Consider the following 18,315-nt stretch of genomic DNA (forward strand, 5'->3'; position numbering starts at 1 on the left):
TCACCAGGGAAGCATTTATTGAACATAACAGAGTGTAGAAGCTGCCCTTGAGCCTGGTGGTACATGCTTTCAGGCTTTTTATCTTCTGCCCGATGGGAGAGAGGAGAGGTGTAAATGTCCGAGGTGAGTGAGCGCCAGAGTGCGCTTTATTGAGGCAGCAGGAAGTATAGAGAGAATCCATGGATGGGAGGCTGGTTTCCACAATGCTCTGAGCTATGTCCACAACTCTCCGCAGTCTCTTGCGCCAAGGGTGGAGCACTTGCCAAACAAAGCTATGATGCATTCAGATCGGATGTTTTCTATGGTGCACTGATCAAATTTGCTAAGGGTAGGTGGTGACATGCTGAATTTCTTTAGCCTTCTGAGGAAGTAGAGGCATTAATGACGTTCCTCAGCCTTTGCACCTACATGTTTGGACCAGGGCAGGTGATGTTCACTCCTAGAAACTTGAGCTCTTAACCTTTTCAATCTCAGCACCATTGATACAGAAAGGAGCATGTGCAACACCCCCCTATCCAACCCCCCAGGTTAATGACCAGCACTTTTGTTTGCTGACATCGAGAGAAATATTGTTTCATTGTACCATGTTACTATACTCTCTGTCTCCTTTCCATACTCTCACTCAACAATATTTGAGACCTTCTACTGAGGTATCATCTGCAAACATGGAGATGAATGTAGAGCAGAAACTGACATCAATGTTCTGAGAATAGAGTAGGAGGCTGAGGATGCAACTTTGTGTAGCAGCAGTGTTGAGAATAATTGCGGCAGATATGTTGCCACCTATCCTTACTGAGGTCTACTGTTCAGGAAGTCAAGGACCCAATTGAAGATAGAGGAACAGTTGTTTACTCCCAGGTCTTGGAAGTTTGCTGTTGAGTCTGCTTGTAATTTTACTACTGAGGCAGAGCCATAGTAATAAACAGCAGTTTCATGTATGTCTTTACTGTACAGATGCTCTAGAGATGAGTGTAAGCCAGGAAGATAGTGTTCCTTGTAGACTAGGTTCAGTGACAGGCAACCTGCATTGGGTTGAGCTTCTCTGGAAGGCTGAGGTCATGACCAGCCTCTCAGTATTTCATGAAGGTAGATGTCAGAGCCTCTGGATGGTAGTCATTAAGATACATCATTTAATGTTTTTAGGTATTGGGCTGACCGTGGTCCTTTTAAAGAAGGTGGGAACCTCAGAGATAGATTAAGAACCACTGGCAGCTAATCTGTACAAGATTTAAGGACATAGCCAGGTACACCATCCAGGCCAGATATTTTCCATGGGTTCACTCTCCAGAAGGCTGATGTTAAGTTCACAGCAGTGACCGTGGGTTTGGGTGTATTGGATGTTGTATGAAATGAGCATAGATTCCATTAAGCCTTTCAGGAAGAGACAATACTACCTGAATTTGTTTTTTAGCTCGTTATGGCATGAAAGCCCTGTCAGAAGTAACAGCATGCATGGGACTCAATTTTGGATAGGTATTGTCCCCTATGGATAGCATCCCTAATATCTTCATACAAGTCATATCATGATTTCTTGTAAAGGTCAGGGTCACATGCTGCAGTCCAGGATTTCAGTAGGGAGTTTATTTCCTGCATCAACCATGGTTGCCAGTTTGGGAACACCTGATTGTCCTCTTTGGTACAGATTCATCACCATACTAGCTGATAAAGTCCATGATGATGGTGACCTACTCATTTAAACTGGTAGCCGAGTCTTTGAATATGGACCAGTCTACCAACTCAAAGCAGTTCATCTGTTTCTTTGAATCACCAACCTTTTATGGTTTTTGGTACTGGCAAACACTATAGTGTTTTTTGTTAAATATATATTTAAGAGGCTTGATTACAGGAGTAATGAAGCCTTCCTGCAATTGCATAGGACAACTCACCTTGAATAACATGTACAGTATTGGTTTCTCATCTAAGAAAAATGATCTCAGCTCACAAAGTGATTTGAATATTCATTGAACTGGTATAGTTCATTGAACCAGCATAGCTGCATGCAGTAAGGTCAGGTAGATGGACATATTCTCTATAGTTCAGCAAAATGAGAGGGGATCTCATCAAAATATACAAATTTCTTTCAGGTAACACATTTCCCATGACTAAAGAGTCTAGAAAACTGGGACACAATTTTCGACAAAATGTAGCTTTTTATGACTAAAATAAGAAGAAATCCCTTCACTCAGAAGATGCCAAAGGATTTAAGAGGCTCAAACCATTATATTCATTCAAAATACAGATCAATAGATCTCTGCACATTAAGAGAGGCAAAAATAATGGGGAAAGTGCTGAAAAATAACAGAGAAGATTGGCCATTTTCTTAATGAATGGTGGAACAGTCTTGAAGAGCTGCCTGGCATTCTCCCCTTCTTTCTCTTAACTATTTTAAAATGGTTAAAGTGATTTCATTTTTGATTTCCTATTCTTTTAAATCTTTGATGTAAGCTTGAGAAGCAGGATCTCATCAGTTGATCAGATAATCTATAGCCCTCAGAACTCAACACTAAATGGTCAATAACCTGTAAACTCTTTTTTCCCTTTCCACAAATGTTGCCCACCTGATGGGAATTTCAGACATCTGCTTTAATTTCAGGTTTCCAGCATTGTTTTGTATTTCTCTTGTCATTGATCTGTTTTTATTTACAATTCTTCCACACAGACCACAGGTGATTAAGACACCTTTCCTTCAGAACAATGCCGCTACCAATTGTGTCATTCAGCCATTCTTCTTTGTCTCAAAACTGTCTTTTCTGTCCTTTCAAAATCTACCCTTTCTTTAATGTCTCTGCTTCTAATGACACAAAATATTAATTCTCTTTCTCTAGAGATATAGCCTGATCTGCTAAGGATCTCCAACATTTTCGGTTTTAATTTCGGATTTGAAGCACCTCAATTTTCTCTGATTTTAAACTCCATTCTATTGATAATCAAGCCATCAGTCCATTTACCTTCCTAATTACTATTCCATGAACAATGACAACCAAGGTCCCTCTGCACCACAGCATTCCACAAACTTGTTCTATTTCAATACTATTTTATTTTTTAAAATCCTTCCTACCAAGTCATGTCCCCATATTATAATCTGCCAAAGATCTACCTATCCAATACTCAGTCAAACTCTACCTGTAATTGAGTAGACTTTGTATTGGCATCACAACTTACAGTATATTATCAACAATCTTTCTATCATCAACAAAATATGGTGGTTACCATCTGTCTGTCTTGAGGGACAATGGGACATTATCATCACAAGCATAAACAGAAGGTGTGGAGATCCTGAGGAGCCCAGTCATGAAGATCCTCCTCTCGGCCTCACCAGTTCAGTCCAAAGGAAAGCTTTTGAAGCAATACATTTGGCACCAGCTTGGCTGCAGGAGCTGCTGGAAGGATGTTCAATGACACCCAGCCACCCTTGAGGGCTCCATTCCGGTTTTGCTGTCTGGGTTTACTCTTCTAGCACCTCTGTCTCTCCTGAGTCTGTCCACAAGGCAGTGGGGCTATTTGGGGATCTGGTTCATGAGCACCAGGGTGTGCCCACATGCTGGTGGGCCTATGTGCTATGTGTGTAGGGGCCAGACCTATTCCCTGCCCTCTAAAGTTCAGCTGGCAACACATCAATAAATACTCTTCATCTAAATCAGTAATGTAGATTGTAAATAGTTGAGGTCTCAGCAGTTACCCTGGGATACTCCACTGATTCCAGTTTGCTAATCTGAACACAGCTCACTGATGCTGACTGCTAATCTGTTAATTCTTTTTGCATACTCATCTATTACCCCTCATACCACAAGCTCATACCTTTTTTTTATAGTCAGTGATTGAAAGCTCCTTTAAAATCCAAGCATACTACAGCCACTAGTCCCATTTATTCATCCCATTCTACATGCTCAATGAAGGCAAATAAATCTATCAATCGATTTTCATAAAAACAAGTTGATGCTTGATTATATAATCTTTTCAAACTATCTTCTGTTACTTCCTCAATTACATATTCTGGCATTTTCTGAATGAGTATAGCACTCAATGTTAGTTCCTGCTTACAGCTGGAGGGTTGTAGTTGTAGCTGGACTGAAATAGAACTAACATCCTTGCAGGAAGAGTTGCTTACGCAGTTGAGAAAGTTTAAAACTAAATTAGCAAGGAACGACGTACAGAGGAAATATGAAGTGGTAATGCATTCAAATAATGGAGGAAATCTACATCAATCTGTTAGCAAGGCAAACATAGCTGTATGAGGCACAGGGGAGGAATGAAAGGCCATAATGCAAGGATTTGGAATAGTAAGGCATGTGATCAGCCTGCAAGAATGCGATGTTGTTGTTGTTATCAAAAGACATATTTGAAAGAAGGGCATGTCCAGCAACTCAACATTCCAAGGTACAGGATCTTCAGTCATGAAAGAGTGGAAGGAAGTGAGTGTTTGTAATAGCTTTGATCATACTGCTGCCCAAGACTGAGGCTACCACCCAGTGGTACTTCCATCCACATTGATGAAGTGCTTCGGAGGCTGGTGTTGAAGCATATCAGCTCCTTTCTGAGTGGCGACTTGGATCCCCTCCAATTTGCCTACTGAAGCAACAGGTCTACAGCAGATTCCATCTCATTCTTTCTTCACACAACCATGGAACAGCAATGATGTGTACATCAGAATGTTCTTTATCGATTACAGCTCAGTAATTAATACCTATCATCCCCTCAAAGCTAATTAGTGAACTCCAAGACCTGGGCCTCAATATCCCCCTGTGCAATTGGATCCTGGATTTCCTCACTTACATACCCCAGTCAGTTCAGATTGGCAAAACATCTCCTCCACGATCTCCAACAGCTCAGGAGCACCACAGGGATGTGTATTTAACCCCCTGCTCTACTCACTATACACTTACGACCGTGAGGCTAAGTACAGCTCCAACACCACATACAAGTTTGCTGAACACATCACTGTTGTGGGCTGTATCAAAGATGGTGATGAATCAGCATACAAGAGGGGGATTGAAAATTTAGCTGAGTGGTGTAATACAACAACATCTCACACAATGTCAATAAGTCCAAGGGAATGATTGTCAACAAAGGTCCATGAACCAGTACTCATTGGAGGATCAGAGGTGAAGTGGGTCAGTAACTTCAAATTCCTGGGTGTCACTATCTCAAAAATTCTGACCTGGACCCATCATATCAATATAATTGCAAAGAAAACATTACAGAGTCTCTACCTCCTCAGGAATCTACGGAGATTTGGCACTTCATTAGAAACCTTTGCAAACTTCTAAAGAAATGTGCTGTGGAAAGTGTACTAATTGGATGGATGCATTACAGCCTGGTATTGAACACCAATTCCTTTGAGTAGAAAATCCTACAAAAGGTGGTAGATTTGACCCAGTACATCACGGGTAAAGCCCTCCCAACCACTAAGCATATCTACATGAAACATTGCCATAGAAAAGCAGCATCCATCATCAAAGATCCTCGCCACTCAGGCCATGCTCTTTTCTCACTGCTGCCATCAGGTAGAAGGTACAAGTGCCTCAGTATTTGCCCCATCAGGTACAAGAACAGTTACTATACCTCAACCACCAAGCTCTTGAACTACAGGGGATAACTACACTCATTCTAGTTCTGGTGTTCCCACAACCAATGGTCTCACTTTAAAAACTCTTTATCTTGTTAATTCATGTTATCATTATTTATTGCTATTTATTTATATTTGCATTTGCCCAGATTGTTGTTATTGATCCTGTTTACAGTTACTGTTCTATAGATTTGCTAACTATACACACAGGAAGAAGAATCTCAGGGATGTATATGGTGACATATGTACTCTGAACAAGATGACACTGCAACATTTCAGCACTGAAGAGGCAGGATATCAGACAAGGCTCTTCAAGTGAGGTTATATGCGTCAAATTCAACAAAAAGGGTCAATTACTTTGCTGTGACTGTATGAAAGGTCTCCAAGCAATCAATTGGTGATATATTGGGACAACTCATAGAAAGATGGAGAGTAGTAAGGTTATAATAGTGAGGTATTTCAAATTCCACGATATTAACTAGGAGTTCTTAGTGTGAATGCACCAGAGGTTTTAAAGCACATTCTGAACTTTTTGAGCCAACATGTAGATAGACCAAAATGAGGAAACGCGGAACTGTACAAAACCTCAGGAGCGTAAGACAGCAAGTGTTTGGAGTATCAATGGGAGGGCACTTTGCAGATTTTGAGTATAATTCTACAAGCTTCAGAATAGTATGGAAATTGATAAGGGATAGTCTGGATCTTAAAAGTCCAGTTTGGGGTGGGTGGGGGGATGAAATTGCAATATTATGAGGCAGGAACTTGCAAAAGCAGACTGTGACATTCACAGTCAATTGGTGACAAGCATTTAAATGGAAATAACTGGAATTCAGCACCAATGTGTTCCAATAAGAGTAAATCCAAATCACTGCAAGCTTAGAAAACCCTGGATATCAAGGAACATCAAGGCTGGATACAAAGAAACCAATAGGGAACTGAAAACAGAGGCCATTCAGGAGTATAGAAAGTGTAGAAGAAAACTTACAGAGCACAAAGGCAAAGATGTAAATTATAACTGGAAGGCAGGATTAAGGAAAATTCCAAACATTTTATGATTAACATTGAGAAATAGACTAATAAGGTTCATTAGGGATCAAAATGTCAAACTGTGTCCTGAACCAGAGGATAGAGGTATATAGATGAGTTCTTAAGTGAATACTTCTGTGTATTCACTCAGAATGGCACTCCAGCTGGAGAATTCAAGAAGTAGGGTGATGAAATTCAAGATGTTAGTATTAAAGGAGGAGGAAAAATTAAGTGTCTTAGCAAGCTTATGATGGATAACTTCCCAGGGCCTGATGAGATGCATTTCAAGCTGCTATGGATGCCAAAGGAAGAGTTTACCTGGGCAGTGACGAAAAATTTTCTCATCTTTGCTAGCCATAAGTGAAATGTCAGAAGACAGGAGTATAGGAAATATGTTACCTTTATTTAAGAATGACATCAAGAATAAGTCAGGTAATTACCAGCCAGTGAGCCTAATGTCAGTGTTTGGGAAATTGTTAGCAAAAAACCCAAGGAAAAAAAATTTATAGGTTCGTACACTTTGAAAGGCAAGGAATGTGTATCTGGTATTTACTGTCATTGCCTGTGAGAAAATGGATCTCAGGGTAGTATATGGTGACATATATGAACTAATACTCTTGCTCATTATCATGCACTTTAATGATCTGAATATCCATGCAACAGGGATGAAGGCTATATTTGCAGATAGCATGAAAATTAGTGTTGTTGATAGTGAGGACATTTTTAGATTGCAAGAAGATATTGATCAGTTGGCAAATGGGCAACTGAAATACCTCACTATTATAACCTTACTACTCTCCATGAACACTATAAGGGATTAAGCAAACACAATATTTACAATGAATGAACCCTATAGAATATTGACAAACACCTTGGCGTATATCAAAGAATGCCTTAAGGTGGCAGTACAGGTAGATAAGGTGGTGAAGACAACAGTTATTGATCTTTATTAACCATGCTGTAGAAGATAAGAGCAGTGAGGTTACAATACAGTGTTAATAAATTAGGAAACAACATGAACATTATGAATATAAAGAATGTGATCACACTAGAGAGGAAATTGACCAAGGTAATGCCTGCATGATGCCTGCGATGGGATATTTCCCATGAGAAGCACGAGAGGGGAGCATGCCCAGAAGGATTGGTGGGAGATACTGGTGGGGATGACAGCAGAACAGAGGTGCCTGAAGTTTCAGGAAAAAGTTTGCAAGGCACAGGATAGATATGTCCCATGGTTTTTGTGAACAGAAATCTTGCCTGATAAACCTGTTAGAATTCTTCAAGGAAGTAACAAGCAGGTGGACAAAGGAGAAGTAGTGGATGTCACTTACTTAGATTTTTAGAAGGCATTTTATAAGGTGCCTCACATGAAGCTGTCTTACAAGATAAAATCCTATGGCATTACAGGAAAGATACTGGCATGGATAGAGGACTGTCAGGCAGGAGGCAGAAAGTGAGATTAAAGGGGGCCTTTTCTGGTTGGCTGTAGGTGACTAGTGATGTTCCTCAAGGCTCAGTATCGAGACCACTACTTTTCACATTGTTTGTCAATGATTTAGATAGTGGAATTGATGGTTCTGTGGCAAAACTTGTGGATGATACGAAGATAGGTGGAGGGGTAGGTAGTGCTGTGGAAACAATGCGATTGCAGCAGGACTTAGAAAAATTGGAAGAATGGGAAGAAAGTGGCAGATGGAATACAATGCTGGGAAATGTATGATAATGCATTTTGGTAAAAGGAAAAACAGTGCAGATTATTATCTAAAGCAGAGAATATTCAAACATCAGATGAGCAAAAGGAATTAGGAGTCCTCATACAAGGCTCCCAGAAGATTAATTTACAGGTTGAGTCTGTGGTCGAGAAAGCAAATGCAATGTTGGCATTTATTTCAAGAGGAATAAAATATGAAAACAAGGAAATAATGCTGAAGCTTTATAAGACACTAGACAGGCCAAACTTGGAGTATTGTCAACAGTTTTGGGCCCCTTATCTAAGAAAGGATGTATTGTTATTGGAGCGAGTCCAGAGGAGGTTCACGATCATTATTCTGGAATGAAGGGGTTAATATATGAGGAGCGTTTGGCAGCTCTGAGCTTGTATTCACTGGAATTTAGAAGAATGCGCGGGGAACTCATTGAAACCTATCAAATTTTGAATGGACTAGCAGATGTGGAGAGGATGTTTCCTCTGGTGAGGGTACCCAGAACTTGAGGGCACACACTAAAAATTGAGGGGCAACGCTTTAGAATAGAAGTAAGGAGGATTTTTTTTTAAACCAATGAGTGGTGAACCTGTGAACTGCCTCTGCCACAGGCTGCAGTGGAGGCCAGGTCCATGGGTACATTCAAAGCGCAAGTTGATAGATTCCAGATTGGTTGGGGCATCAAGGGATATGGTAAATGGGCAGGTGTATGGGGTTGAATGGGATCCAGGATCAGCCATGATGAAACAGCAAAGTAGACTCGATGGCGTAATTCAGCTCATATGTCTTATGGATGCTTAATTAATGAAACAATTAAGTAATCCAGTATCATTACACATACACCAAATTTAAAATATTCAGCTTACTGAATGCTTCAACATTTATTATTCCAATTATCAAACCCCTTTTTTGGAGCTTTAGAACATTTTTAAAAATCAGTTATGCCAATTTGTTGAAAGCAACCCCTATAGTCAGCACACTACAGGCCGTCAGGTTTGCCAGCATGGGGCTTTTCTATATTTTCCGCTCCATACTCACACTGCTATGTGGAGGTCCTCATCATTTAGTATTGAGATGGTTTACTGCATCAAAAGCCCATCAGTGGATTCAGAAAAGGCAAACCCAGCCCAATTCTCAGTGGTGTGTACAGGTGAGATGCCATTAGTAACAAATTTGGGTTTCGGCACGAAGAACAAGTGACACACATCAGTTGGAGGCAAGAAATGTAAACTATTAGAGGGAGTGAGAGGAGAAAGGAGAGAATGGCGAATGTGAGAGGAGACAGCAATGTGGCAGAGCAAGTTTTGTGGAGGACAAAAAGAGAAGGAAGGGATCAGTCAAAGGAAGGGAGGGTATAGAGATACAAAACTCAGTAAATAATCTCTGGAATCCCTTTCTCCCTTCCTATACCATCTTATCTTCTCCAATGACAAGTTTTCTCCCCTTCTTTATCCATAATTCCCTATCTATGTTTGCTGGCTCCTTCCTGCTATCCGTTTGTAAGTATTCTGCAGACACTTCAGGCCGTCTCTCGAACGAAGTGGAATGCATTCATCTACTCCACAGTAGAAACTAAGAGCACTCTTCAGGATTTGCAATTTGAGTCAGAAGTTTTCCAATACTATTTGCTGTTTATGGGGGGGGGGGGGCATTCTGCAAGCAAACTGGACAACTGGTCAGCTCTAGAACATATGAATAGAGGAAGCTTTTCAGAAATGTGTTATTGTAAAACTGAAGGCGAAAGTTACAAAAGGGGAAAGTTTCAAGTACACCAAATAATTTTGCAGCTTCTGAATTTTTTACTGCAATACCTTGAATAAACAAGAGCATTCAAACCAAGAGCTGTGGTGTGTGCTTGTAAAGTCTCACAGTTCAAAACTCTGTATTCTTTTTGGAAATATAATTTAAGGTGTCATTTGGTTTCCTTACTGTTTTCCCTTCCATCCTCCATTCAAATCTGCCAGCAACTTTAGTCATAAAAAAAAACCATCCTTGAACTCCCTGCTGTGGCAAGCTTTCAGATCTGCAAGGTGATTCATCTCGCAGTCAATGCCAATTTTCAACAAAGCCTCGTGTTTCAACATCTTCACATTTATAGTATTTACCTTTTACATCACTACAATACCTTAATAGCATTTTCTAGAATTGAGACTGCACCAATCTTCTTCATCCTCCTTTATCTCTTTGCAGCTTTGGATGGTTAAACTTATCATCCTGCACCAAAGCCTTATTAGGAGTGTTCTCAGAGGAACTCTTGCTAAGGTTTCTTTTTCCCATCTGAAAAACACCTTCAGACACTCCCAAGGCTCATTCCCATGTTGCTTTCTGGCAACACTTTTCAAAGACAAGATGTCAGATTCCACATGCCAGTGAAGAAATCTGGTTCTATCTCATCACGACATCACTTTGCTCCGTCACTGGTTTTCCTACAAGAGAAAAACCCAGAAGCCAATGTCTTACTTCTGCAAATGGATTCCAATCTCTCACTTAAATTGCTTTTCCTTCAGAAACCAAAGCATCCTTGTTGGTCATTTTGTTGTTTTGACAAGTATTCAGTTTTGCCATGAACTTGCAAAACAAAACGTTCACAAAATGTACAAAGTACTAATGCAAGAGCAAAAATCGAAGGACATAATTTATTACACACAATTACAGTATTCAGAGGACATTGTTGAAAGCCTTTCAAAGCCTGAGCCAAGATACCTGAGTTCCTGAGAGCATTTCTAACTCCCGAAAATATCCATGTATAATAAGCAATATAATTGATATATGTTCAACTCAACAAATCTCTTACAACAACTAGCTATGAGTGATTTAGTTGTAAATATATTTACTCACAAAAACAAAATACTGTATGCACAATGTGACTTCTTAACTGCAACACCAAATTGCCAATCATTTGAATGTTAATACATTTAATTAAAGCAAAGCACACTGCAAAACCAATAATTTACATTTCTTTCCACCACAGTTATAACTAGGCAATAAAAGGCTTATTTTGTGCATTTAGGAGCAAAAAAAAATAAAACGTCTGTAAACAGTAATGCTGAGAAGCTGCCTACTGAGAAAACTAAACTGGCATCATTTGTAATCATGTCATCTGACTCATCTGATGATTTATTTGCCATTTAACTTACAAGTGCTTATCTATAATCATGTATAAATAACACCTCTCTGCTACAGGGGCTGCAGGTGTCATTGGTATTTTAAGATTCTACTTCATGAAACCTCCTGTCTCCTAATAGCCCTATGTGCCATTTAGTCAAATTGTCTATTACTGTGGATGCACAGGAATGCAGAAATATTGTATCTATGCACATTACAGTAAATGTTTCTGGCAAATAATCTACTTTATCAGTAAAAATCCATTACTATAATTCAAAGCGCATCATTTGTCAGTGCAAAATATGTAACAGAAGTGTTCAAATCATTTGACTACAGGCTTGGTTTATGTAACTAAATAAAACATTTAAAATGAAAAATGTCTTGTTTTTTTTATAATTTCAGAAATATATCACTATAAATTGACAATAATAAATCTTTACTTTTATCCAACTACCTTCTTACATTGGAAAATCATAAATCTGCTACACCATTGAGAAACAGCACATCCTTCTCATATCAACCTACTAATGCCACTGTGGTTAGTAGTACCTGTACACATCCAATTTGCAGTTCACTCTACAACCAACATATCAGTTATATATTGAATTGAATTTCCGTTTCATCTAACCTCACAATTCCTGCCATAAAGAATTAAAAGTGAAAACAAGTGCTGTTCATCTCTCTTAATATTCTCTTAAAACACTATCATCTATACTGGAAAAAATCAACTAAAAAGCCCCTGCAATTATCATATGCAAAATCATGAATTAATTTAGACTCTTCCTCAATAAAAATTGGCACAAATGTTATGCGTTATAACAGAAGAAACAATCACAGAAAACTAAAGATGAACATTTAGTTCTTCTCATATACATATATAATTTACATCAACGGTCAACAATGGATAAAATGACAAATTAAAGGCTTTTTTTGAGGGGGAATGGTCATCTTTATTATAATACTTTGTGATGTTTATTCTATTCGCCCATAAATCACAAGCAGCAATTGTTTCATCTCAAGTTTTTGAAATCTCCTAGCATTCTTCAGAAGATGAAAAGATTATCCCCACCTTCATTTCATCGATTCACATTGGTGACACACTGTAGCCTTTCAGAGTTCATACTTTTTTTTTGTAAAAGCAACTGAACAAATGTTATAATTTAATTTGAAATACATCACTGGTGAACAAGTGACAAGAACGGTTGCTTACAAAACATTCTGCTGCATAACAGGAAAATAGACACAAAGTCAGAACTTGCAAAAGTAAAAGTACAAACGAGTGAATATTTTGAAACATCAGTCTTCCGAAAATAACATCTATAAAATATTTAGTTTTGAGCATTTTATGGACAGTATGCCTGACTTTACTCTAAAATATAGTTTGTAAATAAAAATTAAATATTGAATCGGCATTAAAATTATCCATGATTACTGTTCCCTTTTGGCTGATTTTCTGCACCTCTATAAATGGAGTAATGAAATCAGCAAAACATGACAACACAAATTTCACTAGTTACAGTTTTGAACCAGAAACCCACACAACTTCGCTCATTTTAGAAATAAGATTAAAAAGAGAGCACTTTACATCAGGTTTATCCTTACGTTAGGGGAGTTTGCAAAAACAAAATGTATAATTGTGCATCACCAAATATCAAAAATTAACTGATAACAAATGTATAAAAATAATATTATCTGAAAATATCCAAAAGATGCTCGTTTATGTCATAGTGCATTTTATTAGCTGCATGAGTGTAAAGTTACTGTCAATGCCCGTGTTATTATCATATATTACCTCCATGTGGTATTTTGCAATTTTAATAATATTGAGATTAAAATATAAATGTGCATTCTATTGCACATTTATCATGCAATGTCACATTTTCAGATACTTACAACTTTACTTTATTGAGTTGATATTTAACCCAGTTCAGTCCTACATCACTCCATTTCTTTTAATTTGTTCTTTGTACATTGTGGTGCATTTGCCCTTTTCAAACTAGAATATCGCATAAAGTTTGAAGTAAGGATCATTATTTTCTTGTGTTCTCAATTTAGCATTGTTCTCTCCATGTGCACTTTCATCATTCTAGTGCCTATATAGCTCAGATAATGTAATAAATAATTAACAATATTTTACATTATTTATTCTATTTAAATCATGAATGGGCACAGCAGATAAATTTATCAATATCTCCAAGCTCAGACACAACTGATAGAAAAATTGCAAGAAAGATTCAATGAGCTGGGGATTGATGGGCCACATAAAACCTATTTTTAGTTTGAGCAAGACCCTGCATTGGCTATCAGTATAGGGAGAACATTAAAGCATTGTCACAGTTTTCATTCATGCTTCGTTAACAAAACCCTCTAGACAGTGGAGAAGCAGGCTGGAGATTCATCTCCACCAAAGATGGTGTAAGACGCTCCTTCCTTCTGCTAGCCTGCAGGTCACACTTGGGCAAACTGCAGCACATACTTAGCCCCCCACCACCCCAATCAGGATCATGTGAAGCAACCACTGATGTAGGCCGACAGCCAATCTCTGAAAAGTGTTGATAATGGCTGGGGTCACCTGTCTTGCAAAGGTACTGCCCAGAAGAAGGCAATGGCAAACCACTTCCGTAGAAAAATTTGCCAAGAACAAACATGGTCACAGAAAGACCATGATTGGCCATGTCATATGACACAGTACGTAACAAATGAACTGTGTCTCTACTCAATTAAAGCTCCTGAATTATTGGTAATTAATAATTTCATTAGTGGATTTTAGGAAAAGTTGAATGCAATTCTGCAGTGTTACTGACCACACAGATTGGATGCAAAAGTAATTGGGGCAACTTCTACTTCGGATCATGCATGAAAACAAAAGGTAAGTAATTATAGAACTAGTAAAATAATGAAGGGTTTATGCCAAGATTTTATGCTCAAAAATGAGTGATCAAATTCTGTGGAAATTAGTCTCCATTCAAAATATTGATTTTGCTTTGAATGGCCTTTGTTCAAAAAATACGTAATATGAAAGATATCTTTTATATATTTTTTTTCAGTAATGACTACATTGATACCAGAGATTATCCAATTTATGGTGTGTTTAGAAAAATAAAAGTCAGATGCAACAAATAAATAAGAGTACTTTAAAACTTGACCCGCTTGCAGTGATGTTAGATCATAAATGGCAAAAATAAATCACTGGCAATATTTTTGCAGGAATTGGTAGTAGGAATGTTATTGGTACATAATATTACCTTATTTTTTAAAACAATAAAAAAGTTCATAGTAAAGTTTCAACTTAATCTTTAATTTTACCATTTTTATCTCTAATTTGATTTGGAATTTGCATCTCCAATTCTCATTTCTTCTTTGGAGAAAATGATCATCATAACATTCCCATAAGAGAGAAGCAGCTTTTTTTTAATATGGTACCTTCCTCATCTTCAAATATTTTATGATTATGATTATATTTTGTACATTGTTACATGTGCATTTTTTTGAAACAGATTTAGTGGGCCAACTTAAATATATGGACATAACTGAGTTGGAATATCTGACAATATAGTTACAATTCAAAATTACAGGTATTAATATATTTTCCTTCCTTGGTAATACTAAATAATGATCAAAGGGCCCCCACAAGTTACAAGTCAACAACCTGTATTGAAATTCAAAAACCAGTATTGAATAATCTTAAAAGTTAAAACTGTTGGAAGCATGATTACAAGTACAAAAGAAGTAGGGTCATAGAAATATTCTTTTCTACAAATTTCAAATTCATTTTCCTTATATCAAATGAATTCTAGAACTACATAAGAAAATATATAAAATGAAAATATATTAATTGTAGAAATCAAAATTTTGAACTATTAGTAAATACTAAAGGAACTAATATTGCATAGCCAAATTAACTGTAGATTAAAAGAGGACATGAGATTATCTATTTAAATTATGTTGCATGCTTATTGCTTCCTTAGTTTTATTTTTCCCTATTGTAAACAAAATTATTTTAGAACAGTTTATATATTATACATAAACCAAATTTATTCATCATTAGCACTATCTGCATTTCATAAAGCAACATCATGGAGTGGCAAACATTATGAATGCTATTTAAAATCAAGAAGAAACAGTAGTAAATTGGTGGTATTTCAGTGAAAGTATTAGAGCATTGAAGTTTAAACTTCATAAAAGTAAAACTTAGAAATAAAGTTATCAAGTTTCCTGTGTCAAAATTATTTACCTAATCTGATAACTTACTGCTCCTCATTTATTCTGATACTGATTATTATTTGTTTTCATCAATAGGACAAGTTATTTTATATCCATGGTTTAACTTTAATGATATATGTTATATTGCTTTTAAGCCTTAGATAACAACTACACTGAAGATGAAATTAACAGTTAAATGACTTGGGAATAAAGTTAAATAAAACTGACCTTTAACAATATCTGAATAAAAGAAAGTAAATGGTGTATATATGGATATTTTCCAAGTTTAATCTTAGAACAATAACTTTCCATACAACTATCAAAAGTTGTAATTATTAATTAGTAAAAATAACTTGTAGTTATCTTACCTTCGCTGCAGTCTTTTCCTTGAAAACCGGTATGAGAACAATCACAAATTGCTTTCTCCTGTACAACAGAGCAGGTTCCCCCATTTAAGCATAGACTGTGATTTGTGCAAAGATAGTTTTCATCCATTTTGATTCCTTGACCATCAATGAGTGTGGTTGTCCCATTTCCAACCTTGAGATCAGTTATTAATCCCTGGAATGGTTCTTGACTTCCTACAGAAGTTGATGTTAATGACAGCACAGATGAATGAAATTCTGGTGGAATTCCACCAATGTACAATTTGCTAAAGACTGTCATATCCCTTCTCTTTGATTTCACTTCAACTGTTTTGACCTCCTTGTCTACTATTAAAGTTGTCTTCTTGAAATTCCTCTGAATAACTACTGTATGCCAGAGACTATCATTTACTTTAGTTTCTGACTGTAGGACAGCTGGTTCAGCACAGAAAATGGAAAAACGAAGTTGAAGGTATCCATCCACAATTAGAAGTTCTAGAAAATCACAGAATCCTTCATCATCAAAGTACACCAACAGACTGCTGGAAATATTTGTCTTCATGTTAAAGCTCATCTCACTTTCACAGCATGCATTCCACTTCGGGAACCTTGCCCATTGCCCACCAGCTCCGGTAAATTCTAGGCTGACCCCAAGGTTAACAAGGCACCCAAAAAGTAGACCAAACCAAAGCAAATGACCTTTCTTCTTGATGACAAAAGCCATCTTCATAAATGTGGTTAAAGTACAGATTATAGATTAGTTGTAAGAAGTCCCTTGATACAGTGTATAGATTTGCTGCCGGGGGCAGGATGAATCCTTTCTGAATCCAAATTGGAGAGAGTTGTTGCAGTAGCTCTCCAACAGGGTCTTGTTGACAATTTTTATGTTAGTGATTCAGCAGAAAGACGGTTCTAGGTACGCCATATTCACAGTGGATTTTGCTTATTGATCCGACTGCTTTGTTAGCTCTTTGCTGCTCCAAGTACGAAAACATACAGTATTTAAATTTTCTCTGGAGATAGAACTAATTGGTGCAGGTCCAAAAGATGACTTTTCTCTTGATGTACTTGCGTATTTCCCTTTGGTGATCCCATTAAAATACCAAACCTGCTCTCAGAGGCAGATTCCCAATACAGATCCACAGATTCATGCCACCATGTTAAAAGAGACACACTGAGACATCGCTCATGGTTTCCTGGGCTGCCTGTTTCCCAGTGGTGCTGAAAACTATAAACTGTCAAGTAGCTCTGAAGCCACTTTACATGCAAAGCCTGTCAGCAAGTCTTCCTTTCAGGGCCAAATTGTGATTCCAGTGTTTACAGCAGCATCAGCACAACTTGCAATCTGCAAGAAATGAAAGGAATAAATAATTGGATTATCCCAACTCAGTTTAAATCAGTTTACAATGATATATGTGATAGACCACCTATTAATGGCTGTCTGTAGAATCAATTATTTCCCAATGTCTCCACAAAAATTAATGCAATAGAAACTCCAAACCCATATGTATTACACAGAACCATTAAGTCCTCTAATTATAAAGTAACTCAACCAAAAGTATATTAGGAGAAATGTAAATAGTTCCTTAATTCTTATTCTTTTGCTTGCTCACATCTTTCACAAAATTTCTATACTGTAAAAATTTAAACTGCATACTTCTTGCTCAAAGCAATTTGTACAGATAGCTACAAAATACAATTTTTTTGGAAAATAATTTGAAATATAAGATTGCTTTCAATAGGATGATAAAAATACACATTTTTGCAGTTGTTATTACATGATATCAAAAGAATACAACATCTCAAAATTCAGCAAATTTAATTTTACTCTAGATTTTTTTCCACTACAAAGTGTGACAGCTCAGGCTCAACTCCTTTTTATCCATCCTTAAAAATAATAAATTAATGAAAGGAGAACACTGGCATAAAATAATTTTCTTACAAAGCACAACTGAGGATAGCTGTTTAATCATTCATGCTGTTTATGAAATCCTGTTATAATAATTACAGCACCATGAGTATATTGGTGAAACAAAACAAAAATCCAGTTAACCAAGCTGTCACACAAACAATTACATTCAACAACCTATTCTGAACAATTGAGAGGGAAGGAGCACACAGATTGAGGAATATTTTATGGTCATCTCTGCAAATCCTCATTTATGGTATGTCATCTGATGAATCAACAGTATAGTTATTACTTCATCAAAGCCAGGACCGGGCATTGCAAGAAATACAAGTATCAGGTAGCCTTATATAAAATTCTTGTTAGTATTTCTATAATTTGTGCACCCAGCAACCTCTTTCACACAGTCCAAGCTTAGAAGCAACCTCTTTTGCATATTTC

The 18,315-nt window shown here is 37.2% G+C and overlaps 1 protein-coding gene across 12 annotated transcripts in view; it reads right to left on the reverse strand.

Moving 5' to 3' along the window:
• The window catches only part of nrxn1a (neurexin 1a), a 1,527,797-nt gene extending 1,511,099 nt beyond the window's left edge, over positions 1 to 16,698 (reverse strand). For 11 of the 12 annotated variants that reach the window (XM_059985911.1, XM_059985919.1, XM_059985918.1 and 8 more), the window contains exon 1: positions 15,972 to 16,692. In XM_059985911.1, the coding sequence (XP_059841894.1) occupies positions 15,972 to 16,692 (721 nt within the window). Of the gene's footprint in view, positions 1 to 15,971 lie in introns of all 12 variants that reach the window. The other variant, XM_059985909.1, reaches the window with a different exon arrangement.
• Positions 16,699 to 18,315: the final 1,617 nt, after the last annotated feature.

This window comes from Hypanus sabinus, chromosome 12 (assembly GCF_030144855.1).
Source record: "Hypanus sabinus isolate sHypSab1 chromosome 12, sHypSab1.hap1, whole genome shotgun sequence".
Classification (NCBI taxonomy): domain Eukaryota; kingdom Metazoa; phylum Chordata; class Chondrichthyes; order Myliobatiformes; family Dasyatidae; genus Hypanus; species Hypanus sabinus.